This window comes from Stegostoma tigrinum, chromosome 18 (assembly GCF_030684315.1).
Source record: "Stegostoma tigrinum isolate sSteTig4 chromosome 18, sSteTig4.hap1, whole genome shotgun sequence".
Taxonomy (NCBI): Eukaryota; Metazoa; Chordata; class Chondrichthyes; order Orectolobiformes; family Stegostomatidae; genus Stegostoma; species Stegostoma tigrinum.
The window spans coordinates 35012735-35035649 of record NC_081371.1 but is presented as its reverse complement, the minus strand read 5'-3'; the positions used below and the strand labels follow the sequence as shown (position 1 = coordinate 35035649).

At 42.8% G+C, this 22915-nt stretch overlaps 1 protein-coding gene across 5 annotated transcripts in view; it reads left to right on the top strand.

Annotated features, from left to right (window-relative positions):
* cttnbp2 (cortactin binding protein 2) overlaps positions 1-22915 on the top strand; it is a 154617-nt gene that overhangs the window by 114572 nt on the left and 17130 nt on the right. For all 5 annotated transcript variants that reach the window (XM_048548817.1, XM_048548814.1, XM_059652447.1 and 2 more), the window contains 3 exons: positions 11340-11426; positions 12819-12918; positions 21828-21986. In XM_048548817.1, the coding sequence (XP_048404774.1) occupies positions 11340-11426; positions 12819-12918; positions 21828-21986 (346 nt within the window). The remainder of the gene's footprint in view (positions 1-11339; positions 11427-12818; positions 12919-21827; positions 21987-22915) is intronic.

Below are 22915 nucleotides of genomic sequence, written 5' to 3'. Positions count from 1 at the left end.
AAAGTTCCTGAAAGTTTTGTGGATTTTGGAATATTTTAGTTCTCTTCTATCCATACAGGAAAGAAATTAGATGAGATTCATAAGCAAGATCTCCTTGTAATTAAGCAGCATCATGGATTGGGGGTCTGCCCTAGAAAATAGCAGCTTTTACTGGTAGATGAGTTACTTTGTTTAAAATTATTTATTTCAGAGTTATCCTGCAAGACTTGAAATGACCATTTGGGGAAACATTGTGCAAGCTCCAATACCATAGTATTTATCAACTTGGAATCAATTTATTTTTACTACTAACATTTGGATCCAGTTACTTCTAATCATTAATTCTTGGAATAAATACATCTAATTAACTGTTTTAACTGGGATTTACGGCTGGTTGAATGTACACCACTACATTAGAAATTAGAGGTGCCAACTCGTGTAGTTTAAATAATGAAAGCCAGTAGGGCCCGTTAAAGACAAGTGTACTTAACTGACTTGATTGTATTGATTTTCAAAAGCAATTCAGAAAATTTAATATGGTGTACAGAAACTTCAAATGTGTCATAGCAATGGATTGTCAGAATGTTGGATAGCATAGTATGAATTGGAGTCTGATCACTGCATCATATATTAATGACCTAGACTTGAACATACAGAAATTTTAAAATTTCCAAATGAGACACAACAGGGAAGTATAGTAAACAGTGAGAAGGATAGCAGTAGACCTCACTCATTCATGGGACTGGGTGTCACTGGCTGGCCAGCATTTATTGCCTGTTTTTAGTTGCCTTGAGAAGGTGGTGGCGAGCTTCCTTCTTGAACTTCTGCAGTCCACATGATGTGAGTTGACTCACAATGCCATTAGGGAAGAAATTTGAGTATTTAGACCCAGTGACAGCGAAGGAACTATGATACTTTTTCCGAGTCTGGATAGTGAGTTGCTTGGGGTGGAATTTGCAGGTGGTATTAGTGCTCTCAGGTACTAATTGTCCTTTTCCTTCTGAATGCAATCGGTTGTGGGCTTGGAAGATGCCATCTGAGGATGTTTGGTGAATTTCTACAGTTCTATAGATACTAGAAGCAGCGTGTACTGAGTGTCAGTGGTGGAGGGAGTGTATGTTCTGGCAACAGTGCCAATCAAGTGGGCTGCTTTGTCCTGGATGATTTCAAGCATCTTTAGTGTTGATGGAGCTGCACCTATCCAGGCAAGTGGGGAGTATGCCATTGCGCTCCTGGCTTGTGCCTTCTAAATGGTGGACCGACATTGGGGGAATCAGGAGGTGAGTTATTTGTTGTGGCATTCCTAGCCTCTGCCCTGCAGTTGAAGCCCAGTATTTGTGTGCTAAATCCAGTTTGAGTTTTTGGTCAATGATAACCCTCAGGATATTGTTAGTAAGGGATTCAGTGATGGTAACATCATTGAATGTCATGGGGCGATAGTCACATTGTCTGTTATTAGTGATGGTCATTGCCTGGCACGCATGCTACTTGCCACTTTTTACCCCAAAACTGGATATTGTCCAATCTTGTTACATTTAAGAAGTCTCAAATCGTACTGAGCATTTTGTAATCAATGAGCATCCCCACTTCTGGCCTTAAGATGGAGAGAATGTCATTGAAGAAGTGGCTGAAGACTTTTGGGTCTAGGACACTATCCTGAGGAACTGCTGTGGAGACTTCCTGGAGCTGAGACAGCTGACCTCTGGCAACCGCAACCATCTTCCCATGAGCTAGGTATGACTCCAAGCAGCAGTGTGTTTGCCCCGGATGCCCCTTGATTCCTTTTCTGGTCGAGCTCCTTAATGCTGTGCCCAGTCAAATGCAGCCTCAATGGCAAGGGCAGCCACTCTCCCCTCACATCTGGAATTCAGCTCTTTTATCCATGTTTCAACCAAGACCATAATGGTCAGAAGCTGAGTGGCCCTGGTGGAATCCTCGCTGAACATGATGTTACCAAGTAGGTGCTGCTTGATGGCACTCTTGATGACACCATCCATCATTTTACTGATGATCAAGAGTAGCCATGAAATTTAATGCAGAGAAGTGTAAAGTGTCATTTTGCTTAGATGAACATGGGAGGGAAAAATGGAATAATGAATGTAATTCTGAACTGGATGAGGGAGCAGAAGGATTTGCAATGCAGTACAGGAATCAGCAAATTAACCAGAGCAAAGCAGACTGAGTGGGGGAAAAAAAATCAAATGAAATGCGAATGCTGAAAATCAGAAATTGCAGGAAAAAAATGTCACCAGGTCTGGCAGCATCTGTGTGGAGAAATCAGAGTTAACATTTTGGGCCCAGAGACCCTTCTTCAGAACCGATGGTAGCTAGAACAAAGTCGTTTCTTATGCAGAAGAGGAGAGGGGAGTGTGTGTCTGGTGGTGGCATCTCACTGAAGCTGGCAGAAATTGCTGTGAATGATCATCTTGGATGTGGATGCTGGTGGGATGGTAGGTGAGGACAAGGGTGACCCTACTGGGGTTGTAGGAGGGGAAAGAGGAGCTGAAGGCTGACATGCGGGAGATGGGTTGGATATGGCTGAGGGCCCTATCAACTATGGGACTGGGAGTCTCAGAGCAGGCTGAGAATTTGATTAATATATCATAACAAGCGCTGGGTCTCATATAAATAGAATCGTAGAGCCCAAAAGTAAGAAAGTAATGAACCTTTATAAAACTCTAAATAACAACTGAAAGAACTGCAGATGCTGTAAATCAGGAACAAAAACAAAGTTGCTGGAAAAGCTCAACAGGTCTTGCAGCGTCTGTGAGGGGGAAAAAGACAGAGTTAAGGTTTTGAGCCCAGTGACCCTTCCTCAGAACTTGGAGCTTTTACAGCAACTTTGTTTTTGTTCTTTATAAGACTCTAGTTCCACCTCAATTGGAGTATCATGTCCAATTATGGACTCCCTTTGAGAAAGAACGGAAAACTTTAGACGAATGCAGAAAAGGGAGTTGTTAAGTGACAAGTTGGGGTAATTACACTTTGGTGAATGGTTAGGATCTGAAATAAACTTTCTGGAAGTGTGGTAGATGCTCATTCAATAGTGGCATTCGGGAGGAAATTAGATAAATACTTGAACAAAAATTTTCAGGATTACAGCGAAAGGACAAAAGAGTGAACTAGCTGAATAGCTGTTGAACAGAGTCAAAATGGTCACAATGGGAAAAATGATGATTGGTTTTCGCCTCTGATTTTTGTTTTCCTCTGGGTTACTCACAGCAAAGTCCTGGTGATTATTCTTTAATTATAGAGTCAGAGAGTCATACAGCACAGGAACAGGTCCTTCAGTCCAACTTGTCTATGCCAACCAGTTTCCCAAAATAAACTAGTCACATTTACCTGCATTTCACCCATACCCCTTCAAACCCTTCCTATTCATGCACTTATCCAAATGTATTTTAAATGTTGTAACTGTGACTTCATCTATCGCTTCCTCTGGCAGTTAATTTCATATACTAACCACCATCTGTGTGGAAAAAGTTGCCTCTTGGGTCCCTTTTAAATTTTTCTCCACTCAGCTGAAAATAATGCCCTTTAGTTTTGAACACCCCACCTAGGTAAAAGACCTTTGCTAGTTACCTTATCTATGCCCCTTAATGATTTTATAAACCTCTTTAAGGTCACCTCGTAACCTCCTACGCTCTGGGGGGAGAAAGTCCCAGCCTATCCAGCCTCTCCTTGTAACTCAAACTGTCCAGTCCATGTAACATCTTTCTAAGTCTTTTCTGCACCCTTTCCAATTTAATGATACCTTTCCTGTTGCAGGGCAACCAGAATTGTACAGTATGCAAATAATGGCCTTACCAACATCCTGTATATCTGCAACATGACATCCCAACTCCTGCACCCAGTGTTCTGGCTAATGAAGGCAAGCGTGCCAGATACTTTCTTTACCACCTTGTCTACCTTTAATGCCAGTATGAAAGAACTATGCACCTGTACCCCTAGGTGTCTCTGTTCAACAGCACTCCCCAGAGCCTTTTCACTTGCTGTAGAAGCCCTGCATTTATTTGGCTTACCAAAATGCAACACTTCGTGTTGCTCTAATTTAAACTTCGTCTGCTACTCCTCATCCCATTGGCCCAGTTGATAATTGCTGGAGACTTTAGGACAATCCTGGAGGTTTGATGAGCTTGTACACATCTGCAATGTTCAACCTGACTTTTTCTCCACCCATAGATCCTAATTGACCTGTGTGAGTCTAATATTTTGTTTTTAATTGGCTTGAATTTTATTTGCTGATTCATGCATCTACACGATCAGTTACTGGGCAGCATTTAATATATCAATATGATACTCAGGTTCACAGAAGGAGCCTCGTTCTCATCTTTTGATCAAGTTAAATAATTTATTATTCAATCTATTTCTGTAATGTAAGCCATCAAGAATATTTCCAGCCAAGGCTTTCAACCCTAGTGTTGAATCTTCATCAGATCAGAATATGAAGGGCCTATGTGATGCAGTGGCAGTGTCCCTACTTCTGAGCCCAGAAGTCCTGGTTCAAGTCCTACTTGCTCCAAAGATGTGTAATAACATTTGTGAACAGGTTGATTTGAAATATTTTCCACGTTTAAAGTATTGTTAGAAAATTGAGGAAGATAAAACAATCAGCATGTAATCTAGTTATGCAGAGCATCTTAATAAGGGTTGAGTCACCTATCATTTGCCGTCCCCAAAACTGTTAGATGATGTAACAGATCATGCATGATGTGGTTAACAAGCATAAAATAGCAGTGGATTACTGTGAAAGATGGAATGCAAAAAATCATAGGCGTGTTTAAGTATGCTTAAAAAGCAAATCAAGAAGAAGCATTCAAAAATAAAATATAAACTAACAATCATAATGAACAAGGTTAATGTGATATATTCAACAGTACCTGTTAAGACTGTTTTAAAAAGAAAAAAGCTACAAGAGTCCCACAGATCTTCCAGTTCCGGTTGTTATTTATATGGCATTTGATTACAACATTTGGTCATGCGACATACCTGTCCACACTTTGAGCTTCTTATTGCGTTGAGTAATTTATCTTGTGGAGCCATGAATAGTTTCCCTCTAACTTGAGAGCTGGAATCTTAGGTCTACCTGGTCACCAGAAAGTAATTTTGGAAGATTGGTGAACCTGCTGTCCTGGTGGCTTAATAGATAAATGTAGTCTCCAAATTCTGCAGTTATAAGCGTTTTCTTTGCTGACATCCGTTGTGATGTGCATGCATAGTAAGTTAATCATTTATGTTGGAGAAACCATAATTATCACTCATGAGCTCAACTGTCATTAAATTGCTCCTTTTTATATTGCTCGTATTTCTTCTTGTGGCAATGCAGGAGTATCCATGACAAAACTAAAATAATTGACAACCAAGCTTGATCGATTAATCAGAATGATGAAAGAAAGTATATCACGGGATAATGGACTAAAACATTGTTTCATAGGTCATGAAAGTCCCTTGAGAGTCTCACCTAAGGTTAGGTGTTGCATTCTAGATCTAACCGGAAAGGGTGAATCTACCATATAATATGAAAGCAGCATCTTTCATTCCACAGATATCAATGATAAGAAGAAAAGAAAGTTGGCTCTTAAAATAAAAGAAAACATTTTGTCTGTATTAAAAGGAAGAAAGAAAGACAACTTTATTATAATGCATACAGTAACCCAAAATTTGTCTGTTCAAGACAGCTTCACAAAATGGCCCAGTCCCCTTTAGTAAATACTTTACCAAGTCTCCGAATGACCTTTTATGGGGATGGACCCTGTGCCGTTAATTTCATCTACTTTCCTTCCTCCATAGTACCTCCTTTAAATCCAATTTCAGTCTCCATTCCAAGTTTTTGAGGCATTCATCCTGACTTCTCAAACAAGCGTCTACAAACTATCAGAGATAATGGGAACTGCAGATGCTGGAGAATTCCAAGATAATAAAATGTGAGGCTGGATGAACACAGCAGGCCAAGCAGCATCTCAGGAGCACAAAAGCTGACGTTTCGGGCCTAGACCCTTCATCAGAGAGGGGGATGGGGAGAGGGAACTGGAATAAATAGGGAGAGGGGGGGAGGTGGACTGAAGATGGAGAGTAAAGAAGATAGGTGGAGAGAGTATAGGTGGGGAGGTAGGGAGGGGATAGGTCAGTCCAGGGAAGACGGACAGGTCAAGGAGGTGGGATGAGGTTAGTAGGTAGATGGGGGTGCGGCTTGGGGTGGGAGGAAGGGATGGGTGAGAGGAAGAACCGGTTAGGGAGGCAGAGACAGGTTGGACTGGTTTTGGGATGCAGTGGGTGGGGGGGAAGAGCTGGGCTGGTTGTGTGGTGCAGTGGGGGGAGGGGATGAACTGGGCTGGTTTAGGGATGCAGTAGGGGAAGGGGAGATTTTGAAACTGGTGAAGTCCACATTGATACCATTAGGCTGCAGGGTTCCCAGGCGGAATATGAGTTGCTGTTCCTGCAACCTTCAGGTGGCATCATTGTGGCAGTGCAGGAGGCCCATGATGGACATGTCATCTAGAGAATGGGAGGGGGAGTGGAAATGGTTTGCGACTGGGAGGTGCAGTTGTTTGTTGCGAACTGAGCGGAGGTGTTCTGCAAAGCGGTCTCCAAGCCTCCGCTTGGTTTCCCCAATGTGGAGGAAGCCGCACCGGGTACAATGGATGCAGTATACCACATTGGCAGATGTGCAGGTGAACCTTTGCTTAATGTGGAATGTCATCTTGGGGCCTGGGATAGGGGTGAGGGAGGAGATGTGGGGGCAAGTGTAGCATTTCCTGCGGTTGCAGGGGAAGGTGCCGGGTGTGGTGGGGTTGGAGAGCAGTGTGGAGCGAACAAGGGAGTCATGGAGAGAGTGGTCTCTCCGGAAAGCAGACAGGGGTGGGGATGGAAAAATGTCTTGGGTGGTGGGGTCGGATTGTAAATGGCGGCAGTGTCGGAGGATGATGCGTTGTATCCGGAGGTTGGTAAGGTGGTGTGTGAGAACGAGGTGGATCCTCTTAGGGCGGTTGTGGCGGGGGCGAGGTGTGAGGGATGTGTTGCGGGAAATACGGGAGACGCGGTCAAGGGCGTTCTCGATCACTGTGGGGGGAAAGTTGCGGTCCTTAAAGAACTTGGACATCTGGGATGTGCGGGAGTGGAATGTCTTATCATGGGAGCAGATGCGGCGGAGGCGGAGGAATTGGGAATAGGGGATGGAATTTTTGCAGGAGGGTGGGTGGGAGGAGGTTTATTCCAGGTAGCTGTGGGAGTCGGTGGGCTTGAAATGGACATCAGTTACAAGCTGGTTGCCTGAGATGGAGACTGAGAGGCCCAGGAAGGTGAGGGATGTGCTGGAGATGGCCCAGGTGAACTGAAGGTTGGGGTGGAAGGTGTTGGTGAAGTGGATGAACTGTTTGAGCTCCTCTGGGGAGCAAGAGGCGGCGCCGATACAGTCATCAATGTACTGGAGGAAGAGGTGGGGTTTGGGGCCTGTGTAGGTGCGGAAGAGGGACTGTTCCACGTAACCTACAAAGAGGCAGGCATAGCTGGGGCCCTTGTGGGTGCCCATGGCCACCCCCTTTGTCTGTAGGAAGTGGGAGGAGTCAAAAGAGAAGTTGTTGAGGGTGAGGACGAGTTCAGCTAGGCAGATGAGAGTGTCGGTGGAGGGGGACTGGTCGGGCCTGCGGGACAGGAAGAAGCGGAGGGCCTTGAGGCCATCTGCATGCGGAATGCAGGTGTATAGGGACTGGACGTCCATGGTGAATATGAGGTGTTGGGGGCCAGGGAATTTGAAGTCCTGGAGGAGATGGAGGGCGTGGGTGGTGTCACGGACGTAGGTGGGGAGTTCCTGGACCAAAGGGGAGAAAATGGAGTCCAGATAGGTGGAGATGAGTTCGGTGGGGCAGGAGCAGGCTGAGACGATGGGTCGACCAGGGCAGGAAGGTTTGTGGATTTTGGGAAGGAGATAGAAACGGGCCGTGCGGGGTTGGGGAACAATGAGGTTGGAGGCTGTGGGTGGGAGGTCCCCTGAGGTGATGAGGTCGTGAATGGTGTTGGAGATGATGGTTTGGTGCTCGGGTGTGGGGTCATGATCGAGGGGGCGGTAGGTGGTGGTGTCGGACAGTTGGCGTCTGGCCTCGGCGATGTAGAGGTCAGTGCGCCATACTACCACTGCGCCACCCTTGTCTGCGGGTTTGATGGTGAGGTTGGGGTTGGAGCGGAGGGAGCGGAGGGCTGCCCGTTCTGCGGGGGAGAGGTTGGAGTGGGTGAGAGGGGTGGAGATGTTGAGGCGGTTAATGTCTCGACGGCAGTTGGAGATGAAGAGGTCGAGGAAGGGTAGGAGGCCTGGGGGTAGTGTCCAGGAGGAGGACTTGTGTTGGAAGCGGGTGAAGGGGTCAGTGGAAGGAGGGTTGGGTTCCCGGTTGAAGAAGTAGGCATGGAGGCGAAGACGGCGAAAAAACTGCTCTATGTCCAACTGTGACTGGTATTCGTTGATGTGTGGTTGTAGGGGGACAAAGGTGAGCCCCTTGCTAAGGACTGACCGTTCGTCCTCAGTCAGTGGGAGGTCTGGGGGGATGGTGAAGATGCGGCAGGGCTCAGTGTGGCTGTCTTCTCTGGGGTTGCTGGCTGTGGAGGTTGTGGGCGGAGCGGTGAGGTCGTCGGCCGTGGGCGGGGTTCTCTCCGGAGAAGAGCCCCAAGATGACATTCCACATTAAGCAGAGGTTCACCTGCACATCTGCCAATGTGGTATACTGCATCCATTGTACCCGGTGCGGCTTCCTCCACATTGGGGAAACCAAGCGGAGGCTTGGAGACCGCTTTGCAGAACACCTCCGCTCAGTTCGCAACAAACAACTGCACCTCCCAGTCGCAAACCATTTCCACTCCCCCTCCCATTCTCTAGATGACATGCCCATCATGGGCCTCCTGCAGTGCCACAATGATGCCACCCGAAGGTTGCAGGAACAGCAACTCATATTCCGCCTGGGAACCCTGCAACCTAATGGTATCAACGTGGACTTCACCAGTTTCAAAACCTCCCCTTCCCCTACTGCATCCCTAAACCAGCCCAGTTCGTCCCCTCCCCCCACTGCACCACACAACCAGCCCAGCTCTTTTCCCCCCCCCCCCCCCCCCCCCACCCACTGCATCCCAAAACCAGTCCAACCTGTCTCTGCCTCCCTAACCGGTTCTTCCTCTCACCCATCCCTTCCTCCCACCCCAAGCCGCACCCCCATCTACCTACTAACCTCATCGCACATCCTTGACCTGTCCGTCTTCCCTGGACTGACCTATCCCCTCCCTACTTCCCCACCTATACTCTCTCCACCTATCTTCTTTAGTCTCCATCTTCGGTCTGCCTCCCCCTCTCTCCCTATTTATTCCAGTTCCCTCTCCCCATCCCCCTCTCTGATGAAGGGTCTAGGCCCGAAACGTCAGCTTTTGTGCTCCTGAGATGCTGCTTGGCCTGCTGTGTTCATCCTGCCTCACATTTTATTATCTACAAACTATGAGCACTTTATTAACTTTTTCTCAAAGGCACTGGAAGGCTTGCCGACCGCAGACCCTTGTCCGACTATAAGTAGTTTTGAAGGTGTTTCCACCTGCTATTTATCAAGTTATACTGTCCATTAATCAAACTCTATCTCTTAACTACACTTGACCACGCCAAGGTCTTCCATTGCCCTGGTTTCTAGATTAGAGGTTATTGGGTAGAAAACAACATTATATTTGCTAACCTGTAAGACCTTCAACACTGAAGTTACATACGGTTATAAATGAAACTGAAAAAATTCAACTGTACTTAGGTTAATTCATGAAGGCATTTGGATATCCTCCACTAGTGGCAATGTTATTTTGTAAAATTATAATTCACAGCAGGCTAATAGAACTTATTGCTTCTACAGTGTTACAATCATGTGCTGTGGAGTGAATTGGCTGCAACAGGTTCAAAATTATTTTCAAATATTAAGACTATACCTCTACTAGAAGTGTAGTTACCCAACATCTGCTCTCAGTAAGGAGCCACTGCCTAGGTTTTCTTGAGTGAAAAAAATGAGCAATTTCATTATTTGCTAGCCACAAGAAAAAGCACTGTAACTGCAACACTAGGTGAACTTGACTGATCCTAAATTGATTGTCAGTGTCTGGCAACTAATTTATGATTGCCAGATGAGATGACTATATGACACCTGGAAACTATAAAGTATGTACATGTAAATACTTAGGTTCCTCTACTTTGCAGACAGACAGACAGTATTCTAACCTAAACACACTTCACCTGTTTTACCTGAGCAAGATAGGTAACAGCCAGTTGTTGGTTCATTTTTCAGGGCAATTTCCTGACCACTTGGAGTTGGCCTACTTTATTTAAAATTTAGTAAAGCCTGGGTCTTAACACTCAATCAGCCTCAATGGGTGCATTCTCCATGGTTACACGTCTTCCAAACTTCGCCTACTTTCCAGCAAAAAAACTTTTTCTCTCTCCTGTAGCACAGATGTTGGTTTTTCCCCTTGAATTTGTTCTGATGTGATTGCAAGATGGAAATTTTTGACAAAAGGATCATTTTCTGAGCAATACTCAAGTTCTGTACCAAATAATTAATATAAGTATGTTATAAATCTCAGTTAACAATGTGATTACTCAGTCTTTGTAACAGAAGGAACTGAGCTTAAATGCGAGAGAAATATGCAAGCATTGAAAGATGATACATTGTCCAAAAGACTTGTTTAATAAAATTTCAGAATTGTCACTTGCTAAAAATGTACTTTTGTGTTTTATATTCCATGTGATCCCTGTATTTAATGCTACTTATAAATGTGTAGCCGAGTTTTTGAGGCTTTTTTCTTAATGTGACCCTGCCAAATTGTACGTTCATAATATATATGGAAACTATTCCTTTTGCCTTTTTATTTCAGAATTTGAATGGTATGCCATTCATATTTAATATGTTCCTGAAGCTGTAGACAGTTCATGATACTTCGACTATGATATTTGGGAATCACTATCAAGATTATTGCTTACCCCACAGTGCATTGTAAAGCATATTATTAAGAACACTTAATATATCAGTGAGGAAATTTTGGAAGTTATCCAAAATTCCTCATTGCGCTGTTAATACCCTCAACTTATTTATCTTATGCATATCAGCTGCTGTTCTGAAACTACTAAGATTCAATGGTGGAAATCTGAAAAGTGAGATTAATATGATAGGATCGATCCTGACAAAATGGTGTTCACTTTTTTGTGTGTACATTCATATGCAGACTTGTGATTTACAGCAAATTTAGTTTCAATTTTGGCTGCATTAATTTTTACACTTGGTTCTGATATACACAGCCTTGTGAAGTTACTGATGAACTTTAATTGTGAATTTTTTTTTTGAAATTATGACCAACAGGTTGAACAGTATCATAATGTAATTTTTCATGGGCCAGTAGGAAGTTGCCAAGATCATATTGCACATCAAATAGCAAACGGTATCAAGGTAAGTAAATTCTTGGACTAGTAATTGCTTTTCGGTTGAATCATTTAACTTTACTGTCAATATCATGGAATTTAAAAAGTAAGGACCTGGCTTTTTATGATTTTTAAAAATCTAAATATGAAATTCCCTGTCTTCTCCATGTTGCTCACTAGAACTGTGTTCACAGGATAGTAGATCTATAGCAAAAAATAGTGGGTCTCTGTGGAGCCACATACTTTGTGTTTTGCCTCAATCTATTTTGAATATTCCTGTTATCTCCTCTGCCATCATACATTGGTAGATGTGTTCAAATGGCGCAGGAATAAATGGTGTCGGAATTTGAATCAGGCTTGCAGGGGTAATTCAAACTTCGCCTTAAATTTAAGTTGTCGTTTCATGTCCATTTCCATTATAATTTTTGTATTTAAATTTATGATTAAACTTGTTGACCTGGAGATTCTCCTAGACTTTTTTATTTCTATGCAGTTTGTCTGGAATTGAGCAACCAGTGCAAAGAATCAGGAACTTTTAAGCATAAGTTACATTCTCCACAGTTTATTTTTGTGCTTTATTTTAATAAGTCACACACGAAGCCAACAGCCCCTTCAAACTGCTAGTTGCATTGATTTACAGGCCTTTGAGAAAATTCTTAAAATAACTCTTCTTGGGCACAAAATCATTTAATAATTGCACTCTGAAAGTTTTTGTACGTAAATTTTGTTTTTGAATTGAGCTGAATTCATTTTATTGTCACATGCACTCAAATGAGTGTGATGAACAGTTGTGGCACCATCTTAGGTACAAGATACCAAGGTACAGACACTTAAAGTATTTGGTGCAAAATTGAAAAAGAATTATAAAAAGAAATGAGGCAAATGTTGCCTAATTGCACTGTGATGGACAAATTTTGCAGTTAAAGTTAGGCAAATGGGTTTGAGTGGAAACTTGGGACAGTAAACACTTCAGTGCAATTTGTGCTCTAATCAAAAGGTAACTTGAGCCCCCTGTGTTCTAATTAAGTATTCTGTTAATGGTTGTGCAGCAGGATCTCCCCTAGTGACAAGGTGTAATTGTTGCTTGATCAAGTGAAGCAGATTGGTCATAGCTGAAAATGCCAATCAAGAGAAAACAATATGAAATGAATCAAAGTAAATAGTACAAATGCTGTTGGTAATGGGTTTTTGATCCAAAGGATGCATTTATACATAGTACAAATTAAACATTTTACAAATGTGCTGTTGTGGCTTTAATGTTGTTTCAAAATTCTGATAGGCTAATTTGATCTGAAATCCATAGCTACCTCAGAGAATACTGCATTAGGGATTTAAAATGGAATGGTGTTTGTATCCTTCTCCACTGTTCAGGAAGCTACAGTTTGAAATTAATTAGTTTACATCTTGAAATTCTCCATAGCACAAACAAGAAGCTGTTGGTTCCAACTGTGAAATAGTACAAATTGAGTTGGAAACGAGTTCGTCAAAGGACCAGCTGGTGGAGCTGTTTATTAAAAGAGGTAAGAGATCCATAACTGGGACCATAGAAATGAATTTGTTGAGAAACTGCAATGTAGGACTTGAGTTTGGATGTGTTTGCTTGTATTTAAAAAGAAAAAGATAGTTACAAATGAAAGGATTGAAATATCTCCACTCGTTTGTAGGAATGTAACCTCAGACTTAGACTTAAAGGCTTTCCCATTTCTAATTGCAGTTAAGGGTGAGAAACTATTTGCTTATGCCTTTTCCCACAGCAGTTATTGATCAAAACACGCTATTCGCCTGTTTCCAGAGACTATGACTCAAGGGATGGTATTCCACATCAAACTTGGCTGACTGAGACATTTTTCCCCGCACCAGCCCCCACCATTATTCTATTGACTATCAACCTACAAATCAAAAAAGCAATTTACCAGCATTGAATGCTTATGCCATGGCCGTCAAATCCTGATGTAAATATTGAACCTAGGCAAGGATGCTACCCACTGTGCCACAAGAACCCCCTGCCATGCAATATATTATTTATTTCAGATTTCCAGCATCTTCCGTATTTTGATTGTGTATTTTCATTGTGATGAGGTTTTGAACAGTTCAGAAGGCATAGAAAACATGGGAAATAGCAGGAATAGACCATTCAGTCCAATGAGTCTGCTTTACCATGCTTCATGGCTCATCATCTAACACAATATATCTGTGCTCTCCCCATACTGATATTTTCAGCTTCTAAAAATCTATTTTCCTTTCCTAAATATGTTCAGTGACTGAGTGAAGACATGTCTGCTCATCGCAGTCGAAAGCAGCCTCTCCCCTGAGACCATGACCCTCTGATTTGCACCACCCCAGCCAGCAGAAGCATCATCCCTGCATCCAGTTTGTGCATCCCTGTCAGAATATTATGTTTCGTTTAGATGTGACCCCTGATTCTAGACTCCCAACCAGGAAAAACATCCTATATTCACCTGACATACTGGGCCACCTCCAGTGTCACAACGACACCACCCAGAAACTGGAGGAGCAGCACCTCATTCTGCCTTGGGAGCCTATAGCCCAATTGTCTCAATGTGAACTTTACTAGCTTCAAAATCTTCCAACCCCCGGCCTCATTCCATGACCAACCCTCCCTCTCATCCCCACCTTCTTGACCTGTCCACCTTCCCTCTCTCCAATCGCTCCTCCCACCTCACTAACCAATCCCCACCACTGCCTACCTGCACTCACCTGTCACCATCCCACCTATCTTCCCCAGCCCTACCCCTCCTCTATTTATTTCAGGGCCACCTTCCCTCCACTCCATTTCTGAAGAAGGGTCCCGATCTGAAATGTCAACTTTCCTGCTTTTCTGCTTCCTGGCCTACTGTGTTCCTCCAGCTCCACACTGTGCTGTCTCTGACTCAAGCATCAGCGTTATTACTATCTCTACATGCATCTAGTCCATTCAGCCCTATTAGAACTTCATACATGTCAATCAGACCCCCCCCCCCCCCCCCAACTTTCTTCTAACCCCAGTGAATCCAGGCTATTTGCGTCAATTTCTCCTTGTACAACACGCCTGCCATCTCAAGAAGCAGGCTGGTGAAATCTTTGGCTCATTCTCTCCAAGGTAAGTGCATCTAATCTGAGGAAAATAATTGTGGCAAGATTTCGTTGCTCCTTCAAACCCGCTTGCAATGAAGGTCAACATGCCATTTGCCTTCCAACCTGCTTGCGTGCTTGCTTTTAATGACCAGTGTATAAGGACACCCAGGTTCTTTGTTCATCAATATTTTTCAATCTATCATTTAAGTAATACTCAGCCATTGTATTCTTCCCGCTAATGTGTATGGCTTCATGGACACACGCACGCTGCATCTGCCATTTATTTGTCTGCTCATTCAACCTGAAGCTGATTTATGCCCCCCTCCCACTCATGCTCCACTTAGTTTAATGTTATTAACAAATTTGAAAATATTACAATAGATCCCCTTAGATAAACTAACCTGTTATGTGAATAGTTGGGGCCCAAGCTCTGATCCCTGCGGTACCCCACTTGTCATCATCTTCAAATCCTAACTAAAAACACATTTATTCTCACAGTTACCTGTCTGGTAACTAATTCTCATTCTATACCCATTTATTAAACCAACCCAATAGGCTTTGGTTTTGCATCGTAACCTCTTGTGTAGGATTTTATAAAAAATCCAAATGCAACAAGCTCAAAGGGCCTTTTTTCAATCCTGAAGTCAACTTCTATCACTTTGAATTTATTTCTAGACTTGCTATAAATAGAACTCAAATTTTTCTGAAAGTGCTAGAAGGATGTATCAACACAATTTGCTTGCTGCTGTGTTGTCAATTTTCCATTGAAACACGTGAAACTACTGTTGAATCTGACTATGAAGCAAAGTGGTGTAAAAACAAATTAGATTTGATACTGTATGAAGTATACTTCTGACACCAATGGCAAAAATTTATACACAAAGTATATATCAAAAGAGTATCTGCTTCAACTGAACATCTGCCCATGCCTCTGTACTGAACTCTTTTTTATAGTAATGAGGAAATATAGTAGGGTAGGCCCAGCTGTATGATATAATTTTTAAACCATAAGAACTGTATGATCTTAGCTTTACTTATCTTTCACTCACTACTCAGGACATATAATGCAAAAAAAAACTGCAAGGCATGAGGAAATACTCTGAGCCTGCACATAGTAAAGAGAGGATTTAGGTCTACTTCCTCATGCCAAGATGAAAGTGTCGGAAATTTGGGCCCTTCGATTTTGAGATAGGAATATTGTAACAGAAGGCATTTGACATTTTGTGATAATGGAAAATTATTATTGGTGCACCTCCAGGCAGTTGGGATGAGGAACCAACTGGTGAAAACAGATTTGGGACTCTTGCCATGCAGTTGGACATTTGGATAGAAGTTTTAGAATGGGCAATAAAGGCAAAAATACAGAGTTAATCAAGAGAAAACTGAATGCTGTGCTAAGGATTTGTAGGTATTTCTAGATTAAAACATATAACATTACATCCCAGGAACAGGCCCTTCAGCCCACCAAATCTGCACCAAACATGATGCCATGTGCAACTAATCCTGTCTTCCTCCACATGGTCTATATTCCGCTCTTCCTTGCCTGTTCCCATGTCTGTCTAAATGCCTCTTAAATGTTGCTATTGTGTGAGCTTCTACTTACTCCCCTGTCAGCATGTTCCAGGCACCTACCACTTCTTATATTTAATAAAAAAAACTTGTCTTGCACATTTCCCTTTAACCTTTCCACTTTTCACCTCAAACCAATGCCCCTTAGTATTTAACGTTTCAACCTAAGGGAAAAAGGACTCCGACTATCCACCGTAGCCAGTCCTGTCATAATTTTATATGTTTCTGACAGGTTGTCCCACAGCCTCTGATACTTTAGTGAAAATGATTCAAGTTTGTTCAGCTCCTTTTTTGCCAGTACACAACATTCCATACACACTCTGGTAAACGTCTTCTGCGCCTTTAAAGTCTCCATATCCTTCCTATGTGGTGAAGGGCGTGGTGAACAGAAATGCACACTATATTATAAATGTGGCCTAACTAGAGTTTTATACTGCTGCACTGTAATGCACTGCCAACATGTACATTCCGTGCCCTGACCACTGAAGGAAGCATGCCATCCACTTGTGTTGCTACTTTCAGGGAGCTATGGACTTGCTACATACAGGAATCTTGGGTTCAATGTTCTGAGGGTCCTGCCATTTTCTACAGGTTTCTATCTCTCATTTGACCTCATAAAATGACCTCTCGCTTGGTTGGATTAAATTCCATCTGCTATTTCTTCGCTCAACTTTCCATCTGATCTTTATCCTGCTGTAGGCGCAAATTACTGCAGATGCTGGAATCTGTACTGAAAACAGAAAGGTGCTGGAATTCACAGCGGGTCTGGCAGCATCCATGGACAGAGCAAGCTAACGTTGAGTCTAAATGACTGGTCAGAGCTGACAAGAAGCACGGAGGGGACAGCATTTATGCAGTAGTTGGGGTGGAGTGCTGAGGGAGAATGGGTGTTCCAATGATGTAAGGCTCATTGGCCTAAAATTAAGTGATTGTTATATACTGCTGTTTCCTTTGAAAACCTTACTCACTATACATGATACCACCTATCTTAGGGTAATCTGCAAATTTACTAACAGACCACCTACATTTTCACCCAAATCATTTACACATGTTAGAAGTAGCAGAGGTCCCAACACTGATCCTTGAACACCATTGGTCACAGATCTCCAGTCAGAAAAACACTCCTCAACAACTACCCTCTGTTTTCTTTGACCAAGCCAATTTTGTATCCAAATTACCAACTCCTCGTGGATCCCATGTGATTTAATCTTCTGGACCACCCTACCTTAAGGGACCTTGTGAAATGCTTTTGCAAAGTTCATGTAGACAGCATTTACTGCCCTACCCTGAGTCATCTTTGTCACTTCTACAAAAAAGCACAATCAAATTTGTGAGACAAGACTTTTTCAGCATGTCTTTATGCAGGGTATCACTTATAAGTCCATTTGTTTCCAAATGTGAGTAAATCCTGTCCCTGAGAACCTCCTCCAGGAAGCTTCCTTCCAATGATGTAAGGCTCATTGGCCTATAATTTCCTGATTATCCCTGTTGCCCTTCTTGAACAAAGGAACAACATTGGCTATTCTCCAGTCTTTTGGGACCTAGCCTCTAGCTGAAGAGGATACAAAATCTCTGTCGATGTCCCAGCAATCTCTTCCCTTGCCTCCCTCATTACCCTGGTATAGAACCCATCCGTCCCTGGGGACCTGTTTACCTTAATGTTTTTGGAGATACCCAACAACGCTACTTCATTGATATTCTAGGGCATGGTTGATACTAATGTGCCCCCCACTAATCTTACCATCATCCATTTCCTGTTTCTTGTTGAATACCGATGCAAAGTACATGCCCACTTCCTCTGGCTCCTCACGTACTTCCCTCCATCCTTGAGTGGATCAAACCGTTCCTAGATACCCTTTTGATCCTAATGTTCTATAAAATGCCTTGGTATTCTCCTTTATCCTAATCACCAAAGATTTGCATGGACCCTTTTAAGCTTCCCAGTCCCTTGTTTAAGTTCTTTCCTGCTTTCTTCATATTTGTGAAGGACTTGAGAACATAAAACATAGAACACTACAGCGCAGTATAGGTCCTTTGGCCCTCGATGTTGCGCTGACCAGTGAAAACAATCTGAGGCCCATCTAACCTACACTATTCCATTATTATCCATATGTTTATCCAATGACCATTTAAATGCCGTTAAATCTGGTGAATCTACCACTGTTGCAGGCAGGGCATTCCATGCCGTTACTACTCTGAGTAAAGAACCAACCTCTGACATCTGTCCTATATCTATCATCCCTAAATTTAAAGCTATGTCCCCTTGTGCTAGCCATCACCATCTGAGGAAAAAGACTCTCACTTTCCACCCTACCTAATCCTCTGATCATCATGTATGTCTCTATTAGGTCACCTCTTAACTTTTTTCCTCGCTAAAGAAAACAGCCTCAAGTCCCTCAGCCTTTCCTCATAAGACCTTCCGTCCATACCATCCAACATCCTGGTAAATCTCCTCTGTACCCTTTCCAATGCTTACACATCCTTCCTATAATGTGGCAACCAGAACTGTATGCAATACTCCAAGTGGGGCCGCACCAGATTTTTGTACAGCTGCAACATGACCTCATGGCTCCGAAACTCAGTCCCTCTACCAACCCTATCAACCTGGGTGGCAACTTTCAGGGATCCATATACATGGACACAGATCTCTCTGCTCATCCACACTACCAAGAATCTTGCCATTAGCCCAGTACTCTGTATTCCTGTTACTCCTACCAAAGTGCATCACCTCATACTTGTTGCATTAAACTCCATTTGCCACTTCTCAGCCCATCTCTGCAGCTTATCTATGACCCTCTGTAACCTGCAACATCCTTCCACACTATCCACAACCCCACCGACTTTTAGTGTCATCTGCAAATTTACTAACCCATCCTTCTACACCCTCCTTTAGGTCATTTGCGAAATGACAAACAGCACTGGCCTCAAAACAGATCTTTGCGGTACACCACTAGTAACTGAACTCCAGGATGAGCATTTCTCATCAACCACCACCCTCTGTCATCTTCCAACTAGCCAGTTTTTGATCCATACCACTAAATCACCCTCAATCCCATGACTCCGTATTTTATGCAATAGCCAACAGTGGGGAACCTTATTGAATGCTTTACTGAAATCCATATACACCACATCAACCGCTTTACCCTTATCCACCTGTGTAGTCACCTTCTCAAAGAACTCTAAGGTTTGTGAGGCATGACCCACCCTTCACAAAACCATGTTGACTATCCCTAATCAAATTCTTCATTTCTACTTGATGATAAATCCTATCTCATCATCCTTTCCAACACTTTACCCTCAACCGAAGTAAGGCTCATTAGTCTATGGATTGTCCCTCCTCCCCTTCTGAAACAAGGGGACAACATCTGTTATTCTCCAGTCTTCTGGCATTATTCCTGAAGATAATGATGACATAAAGATCAAAGCCAAAGGCTCTGCAATCTCCTCCCTAGCTTCCCAGAGAATCCTAGGATACATCCCATCCTGCCCAGGGGACTTACCTATTTTCACAACTTCCAGATTTGTGAACACCACCACCTTGTGAACCTCAATCCAGTCTAGTCTAATAGCCTATATGTCTGTATTCTCCTCGAGAACATTGTCTTTATCCATTTCCCTTATCCATTTTCAGTTTCCTGTACCTTGCATATACTTCTTTTTCCTTTTTGAAGCTTTCAATATTGCATGTTATCCAGAATTCCTGAAACTTTCCATCCTTATCTTTTATCTTTGCAAAAACATGCTGGTCCTGAACTCTGATCAGCTGACCTTTCCAAGATGTGGATTTACCCTCAAGTCGCCTTTCCCAAACTAATTTCTCCAGTTCTGGGGAAGGGTCACCATACCCGAAATGTTAACTCTGTTTATTCCTCCACGGATGCTGCCAGACCTTCTGGGCTTTTCCAGCAACTTTTGTTTTTGTTCCTGATTTACAGCTTCCACAGTTCTTTTGGGTTTTAATTTATCTAGTTCCTGCCTAATGCTGTTGTAATTAACCTGACCTCAATTTAGCCTTTGAACCAGGGACAGTCTTTTTCTTATCCATAATGATCTTAAAACTGAGAGAATTATGATCACTTTTCCCAAAATATTCTCCCACTGAAAATTCAATCACCTGCCCAGACTTACTCTCTGTACAGGGTCCAATGCAGTCCCTTCCCTGGATGGACTATCTAAGTACTTCTTCAAGATACCCTCCTGGGTGCACCTAATAAATTATGCTCATCCAATTCCCAGGCACGAAAGGAGTCCCAGTCAATGTTGGGTTATTGTATTGGTATAGGAATCACAACCCTAGAGGTCCTGCTTTTCAACTTTGTGCCTAATGGGTGAGTCCAGAACCAGAGGACACAGTTTAAAAATAAGGGGTAGGCCATTTAGAACAGAGTTGAGGAAAAACTTCCTCACCGAGTGAGTGGTGGATATATGGAACGCTCTGCCCCAGAAGACGGTGGAGGCCAACTCTCTGGGTAGTTTCAAGAAAGAGATAGATAGAGCTCTTAAAGATAGTGGAATCAAGGGTTATGGGGATAAGGCAGGAACAGGATACTGATTGTGGATGATCAGCCATGATCATAATGAATGGTGGTGCTGGCTCGAAGGGCCAAATGGCCTACTCCACCTATTGTTTATTGTCTAACTCCTTAAATTCCTTTTATTGGACCTCATCTCTTTTCCTGCCTATGTCATTAGTTCCACTATGGACCAAGACCTCTGGCTGCTCACTCTCCCCTTTCAGAGTGTTCTGTGCTTGCTCAGATAAATCATTGACCCTGCCACCAGAGGGGCAGCACACTATCCTGACACCTCACATGTAGCCACAGAAATGCCTCTGTGCTCCTGACTAGAAAGTCCCCTATCGTTACAGTTTGTCTGCACTTTGACCCTAGCTGCTGGACAACAGTGTCCGTCATAGTGCCACTGATCTACTTGCAGTTCTTTCTTTCTTCTGAGAGGCCATCTCTCCTGTTTTGCCACTGCCTCTCACCCTGCAGACATAGTTGTCAGGGACATTTGACTTCTCCCTAATCTCCCACATCTCACAGCAGGAGCATACCACTCCACTAACTGCTATTCCTATCTATCTAGTAACTACTGGATTAAAAGACAAGACAAGATGTTCCTTACTTTAATGCTGCTTGCCTTCCTCAGTGAAGCCTCAACAGCAGCACTTTGACCTTCCAGCCCCTCTCCAAAATGACCCTATAATTGAATGCTGTTCCTCCTGTTGAGCACTGGGTCGCCAGCGATTCCCCTTCTCAGCTATGGAGAGAGAGTTAACTTCTCCCAGAATCCTCCTCAGTCACTTCTCTGTACTTTCCTCATTGATGAATTTAAATGAACCAAATATTCTTACTGATTCATACTTATTTTTCAATACCTAATTACAAACTAAATAGTGAGTACAGATCACACCCTGATTTTGAATTGCTGTATTTCTTTCTTCCTGAATGTTCTGGTGTGAGACTACCAGAACTTGATTAGTCCCCTTCATAGTTACTGCAAGGCATACCTTCCATCCTCCCCTTTCATTGCTTTAATCTTGTGCCTTCACATCTTTGTCCTTGATTTAATTTCCATGGATCTATCACTTAATTGAGGGTCCATCTGGATCTGGTCATTTATATCCTGTTGTGTTAATACTAATTTATTTGTAATCAATTGCGTACATTTGGGAGCGCTGTACTGACATTTATAACAGTTTCCTTCACTAAGCGCAACCCTTTTATGATGTAAATACCAAAGCACTTTGCTAGTCTTTGAACACTTTGTTATCATCTTCTAGGTATCTTGGTTCCTTTGAAGCAGTGTACTGTTAATCAGAAGGCTACTGTTGTCCTGATAGAAAACCTAGAGACAGCTACTTCACTGTCAGAATTTTTGGGAGAGCTATTGGATGCGCTAGAAAACCGGGGTGCAGAAAATCCTTTTACTTTCCAGCATGGTAAGTGTTATGAAGAAGTCATCAACACCCTCCGCGCACCCCCCCCAGGTGTCACGTGGACATTAGGGTTCAGCTTCCAATGACAATAGTCATGGACCAACAAACTGGACCTTAAACAGGGCTCATATGTTTTCTTTCTGCAGTGAATGGAGCTGACCTTTCTTTGGCTCAATAATAGACACAGTTGAGTTAATGAAAACTCGGAGCATGTCACCATGCTTATCTTTTGTGTGTGCAATGCTGTTCTAGTTTATGAAAAGCACTTAAAACATCTGTTCACCTATCAAAGCAGGATTTAAAGGATGCATTTCAATAACACCTCTAAATACGATTAAAACATTGTTTTGGACTGTTAGTGAGCTTACATAGATGCTTATGGTGAACTTTTCTCCCAAGATTCTTGTCTCCAAAGTGTTTCTTAAATGTCACAAAAATTTGAAAAAGCTTCCAGGCTGCGTGCAGTTGCTTTGTAAGTTATACTTGTGATGCTAAAGTTGTGAAATTTTAAAATGCAAACCTCCAAGAAAGGATTTTACGTAAGTACAGAGTATTTTTTAAAGTAGGCTCCATGCAAGAAAAAGTGACAAGAGAACTTAGTGTTCATCATCATCCTCAAGTACGATCAAACAGACTCAACAGTTGCCATGCTTTTGTCAGAGATCAAGTTCACAAAATTGTGATCAGAGATAATTGCCTGTTCTTAATCTAATGCCTGACGACCTTTCTCATACCAAATTGAAAAATAAATCAAGTCCATGTGCTGGAACGCTTTATTTACTCCAAGAAAGTAAAAACAATTTGTATGATTTATTTAAATAGGTATGTGAGGCATGAATGATGTACAACTCATGGGTGGGGGTGTTGGATCAACTACTGATCTTTTTCCTATCCCCTTCTGATGGTAGAAATTGGCAGTTAGATTGTATTTT